Source organism: Aplysia californica, unplaced genomic scaffold (assembly GCF_000002075.1).
Source record: "Aplysia californica isolate F4 #8 unplaced genomic scaffold, AplCal3.0 scaffold00058, whole genome shotgun sequence".
NCBI classification, from domain to species: Eukaryota; Metazoa; Mollusca; class Gastropoda; order Aplysiida; family Aplysiidae; genus Aplysia; species Aplysia californica.
Genome location: NW_004797328.1, coordinates 432,724 through 437,805, shown reverse-complemented (window position 1 = coordinate 437,805; position 5,082 = coordinate 432,724). Strand labels below are relative to the sequence as shown.

The 5,082-nt window shown below is 38.0% G+C and overlaps 1 protein-coding gene across 1 annotated transcript in view; it reads left to right on the top strand.

Annotated features, from left to right (window-relative positions):
- Window positions 1-5,082, top strand: part of LOC101852007 (sodium bicarbonate transporter-like protein 11) — a gene marked incomplete in the record, with an annotated part of 104,177 nt that overhangs the window by 82,086 nt on the left and 17,009 nt on the right. The window contains 1 exon segment of the mRNA XM_013079630.2: window positions 4,262-4,453. Within this exon segment, the coding sequence (XP_012935084.1) occupies window positions 4,262-4,453 (192 nt within the window).

Sequence of the window (5,082 nt, the reverse complement as noted above, 5' to 3'; positions counted from 1 at the left end):
TTGTGTGTGTGTGTGTGTGTGTGTGTGTGTGTGTGTGGTAGTGTATGTGTGCGCGCGCGTGTTTCAACACGCAGGAGTGTAAGGAGATATGTTTATGTCTGTTTGTATGTGTTTGCTTGTGCGTGTGTGTGCACAGTGGTACATGTTTGGTCCCATTTTCCTCGGTAATTGTCAAGCTCATTTTGCTACTTCAAATTTACAAAGTTCTATCTGCTCAGTATGCCTACCTAATTTTGAGAAATTTGTCGTGAAAAATTTTGAGTTTCATATTATTCCAAGCCTTTTTTAATGCAATTCTTTGAATATCTTGATGATGACTCAGAATAACCTTACAGTTTTTAAAGGGAAGATAGAACATTTGGTTTCTGACCTCGTAGTCTTAGTAACTCAAAACGGTCGAAAATGTCAGATAGAACTTTGTAATTCTGAGGTAGCGATTTGTATTAAACTGTGCATGAAATAGAAACAATAGCAACACATGATAGTGGATGCCCCTTCCTTCGTCCTTATCATTTCTGTTTTGTATTTTCGGAATTTTTTTTTCGTTGTTGCCTTTTTAGCACCTCTGTATAACCATCATCAAAATTCATGTGTCGTGGGTGGTTAGAGAGGGGGGGGGGCATCACCGGTAGATTATCTAGGTCTTTTTTCTTTTCTTTATCTCTGTTGCGTCTGTCTGTCTGCCTTACTTTTCCCAACTTTAATATTTTCTTTCTCTCTGTTGTTTTTGTTTGTCTGTCTTGCCCTTTCTCTACATCAAGTGAGCGTTAATAAGTCGATGGGCTTATGTTTCATTAAACAAACATCTTTCATTAAATAAACATCTTTCATTAAACAAACATACAAACGAACTAAACTAACCCAAACATTTTGCCATTTTATTCACCTGATATGACAATCGTCAATGGAGATGTTGCAACTTAAAATAGACAGAGCTACATGGGGGTGTTTCCAAGTTTCCAAGTTTTGTCGAAAGATTTCTATCAATATGTATCCCCGTCAGAGATAGAGCGGATTCCAAAAATGCAATATATTTTTAAGGACTTGAATTAATTCCGTCTTTGGGGCGATTTAGGTTTCATCCATTGTCGATATGACGTTTGCACGAGATAAGACTTTCTTTTAAAACTTGTGTTATTGTTGTGGGGGATTTTCTGCCGCTATTCCTGTTATCATTATTGCTGCGTCTGTTGTTATTGTTGTTTTTGCTGTTGTTGTTGCCATTTTTGTTGTTGTCACCGTTTCTGATTTTATGATGTTGATGAGCTTTAGAATCTTAATTATATATAGTGGCGTCCAAAAGAAACTTGAAAAAGTAATCACTCAATCATTGTGTTAAAGCCTTGCACTACCCTCTCATTCGGCATACCAATTTAAAGCTGAATAAATTCTGCATCACCTGACACGTTAATTTATTCATTTATGCTAAGAGACGCCCGAGATATGGTCACTTGAAATTTACCTTCAAAAATCAGGATTGGCAAAATTGTGCGAAAGCAGAGAGAGTGTGTTCACGCGTATATTGAAGTGCATCCACATTGGTGGAATGGACATGTATTGAATATCAAATGAAAGAAAATATTATTGCCTCTAAAATGAACGTTATCTTCTGATGATATTTTCAGAATGGAGAACTGAGCAGTTACAAATATCACACAAAACCTGGACTTACCATAACATGTGCTCATTAGTATGAATGTTGTTTTTGTTTAGGAGTTAATACGAAACCTTTTTGCCCATGGACTGTGTTAGTTTGATTTTGGGCATAACCGTCTATCAGTGATAAACAGAGGCCACTAAACTGCCATGGATTTGGGTGGTCTGGGGTGGAAAAAACAAAACCGCTCTCATGAGAATCACCGGATGGCTTGGTTTAGTGGCATCGCACAAGTGCTGGAACGTCATGTCTTACCCTGATTTTCGTCATGGTGTTATTCGAGTAGACATCTCCATGAATAGCAAAGAATTTTCTCACAGGGCCAATGCCCCTAGATAACTTGTGGAAAACCAAATCAAACCAACGTTGGAGTGGTCACTAGTAAATAGCCCCGCTATGAATCCTACAGGTATGTGTAGAGTGAATTACCATGAAACAGCAGCTGAAGAAAGGCGATTCTGCTCCCTATTCAGACCCCTATTTTACAACTCTCTGTGATATTTGAGATGAAATGACGGAGTATTATGTCCAAATTTAACAGAATTGATGCCCAAAGGGTTCGTGTACTGCACAGAACCAATGTCTCCTTAGCAAAATAACAATGAGCACAATTTAATATGATGTCTAAGTTTTGCATGGCATTTGTGATTGCTTTGTTTTTCCATTTTGTTTGAAAATTTCGTTACAACATATCAAAATAGAATATTGTTTTTTGCAATACAAATACTCTCCATTAACTGAATACGTAATGATTGTCCATTCTGTCAATATTGATGCTCTTCAATACACGCGGGAAGACAATTCTACGTTTCTTTGATTTCGCACAATTTTGCCAATCCTGATTTCTTAAGGGACACTAGGTACAGCTGAAGTGAAAATGTTTGTTTGGGCTGTAAATTGAGTATACTGGTCTTCCCAATAACTGAAACACACTATCCCTATATGATTTCACTGTCTATTTTCTGAATTCTTCAGATGCAAAGGGTTCGACAGACCAAAATTCGCGCAAATTCTGTAAGGTATTCTGAAAAAGATTGAATAGATACAGCCTTGATATTTTAACACAGCATTTCTTACATACAACCTGCAAAGTACTAAAGATTTACTTTCCTAAGTCTCATACTTTTCTTGTTACTGCCCTTTTAGTGTCATATACGATATTCCGACAAAAAATTGATCACTAATAAGAGTAATACTGTCAATCTTTTTTACACTGACAGAAAACTTATTACAATATCACAATAATCTTTTAGTACGTTGCAAACATAGTATCTAGAAACAGTCATGCAAAGTGGGATTGAGCTGTGACTTGTGCTTTCAGAAATATCTCTGCACAGATGACCCACCCCCCTAAGAAAATCATAGTTTTGAGAAAACTGAAAAAAAACCGAATTCATACTGGTCTATTTCAACAAAATGTTCACAAACATGGCATATTCTGAGCTTTTTATAGATGTTTTAGACACTTGAAAATATTTCCATTCGATAAAGCAGATATTGCTCTACTAAAATAGTCAAAAATCGAAAAATCGGTTTCAGACCAAAATCGACTTTTTCTGGCTGTCAGCTACTGCCGTGGTGTACCTTAAGGTCAGTTTCTAGGGACTATATCTCGGGTGTCTCTTAACATAGATGAACTATTAATGTGTCAGATTATGTTGAATTTATTTAGCTTTAAATGGGTATGCTGCATGAGTAGGTGATACGAGGTTTTAACACAATGGTCGCCACTGTATAAATTTTTACATCCAATATCCATGTCACCTCCTTCTCCGTTTGATCGTTATTTGTACCGGTACACAATGTCTTTCTAAACTCACCGACGTCTGTGGTGTAGTGGCTAGGTGCTTTGTCGTAACATGCAGAAGACATGAGCTCGATTCCCGTGCGTCAAGAATTATTACCGAGTATATCAGTCTGTTTTGGGCGTTGTTTCCCTTTTGGCCCAGTTTGGCCGAGACCGACTGAATAAGCGCCCCACGCTTCCACAATAATCTAAATTCTGTCAATAGGGTCGGTAAAATCTATAATTGCAATAATATTTCAATCTTATCTAAATGAGCCTGGTGATAACTCCTTTGTGTTGAAGTAATGTGTGGCACACCTTTTAGCTGGTATCAGTTTTCTCATATTAAATCTTTCTTCTTTTTTTCTGTTTTTAATAATAATTGCATTTATATAGCGCATTTCCATGCTCTTTAACATGCTCTATGTGCTCTACAACTATTTCTACCCCAGCAGACCCTTTGAGAACTCCCAGAAACATTCTCGGCTTCCCAGAAAGCATACAGTGCAAGGCGCGGATTTCACGCGCTCAAACAATATCAAACTGACAAGATCGTTCACTATCTACAAACAGGTACCCATTTCCACCTGAATGAATGTGGAAAATTCATGCAAAGTGCCTTTCTCAAGGACACAACATCGTGCCCCTGACGGGATTCGAACCCAGATCCTTACGGTTGCGAGTCGGAGAGCATAACCACTATGCCACCGACGCCACCAAAGTCTCGAATTTTTAAAGATTTTTTTTTTTATCGTTGAGTGAATGTGTTACTCATTATACAAAAAGAAACATGATTCAAACCACAAATTTTGTTACAGAAAGGGACAAAGAACGAGCTGGAAGTGGCGCGAACATTCGGCACCATCTTCAGCAACATCAACTTCCGCCAGGAGCTTCTGGAAGCTTCTACGGAGGATAACTTCAAGGAGATCCTGGGACGTGTGACCCACTCTCTGGCCGAGCTACACTCCAGGGCAGATGTCAAACTGGACTTGTCGGACGAGACTCCGGTGAGTTTATTTGTTATCTTTAGTAGTAGTAGTAGTAGTAGTAGTAGTAGTAGTATAGGGTTTTACGGCGCTCGCAACTGCCAAGGTCATATGAGCGCGCGAAACACAAGTTGTTTACTTTCGCAAAAGTTCACTGCTCGGTTGGTTAGCCTTCAGCCTTTAAAATGTTAAAATGTTTAAAAATCAGTGTAGATATATATAAATTTTCGACCTTAAAACAATTTTTCAAGTAACATAAAAAATTTTAATAGTATCAATTTCACTCTACAACTCGCCATAAAGGCCAATGGCCTTTATAAAATTCAAAATTCTGCTGGGAACAACGACGGAAAAAATGTCTTGCAATTTCTTTCATTTATAGTATTTCCTTCGGATCTCTCCAAAGTCCAGACATTCGGTTAAGATGTGTCTAATGGTAAAATCTGTGTTGCATACGACACAGAACGGCTTCTCATCTCCTTGTAGGAGGTATTTGTGGGTCATGGCCGTGTGTCCGATGCGCAATCGAGTAAAAATGATTTCGTCTCTTCTGGAGAGGTCCGAAGGATTTCGCTATTCTAGTTTAGGTTTGTTATCTTTTTTGTTTGTCTGCTTGTTTGTTTTGTTTTGGGGTTGTTGTTTGTTTTTGT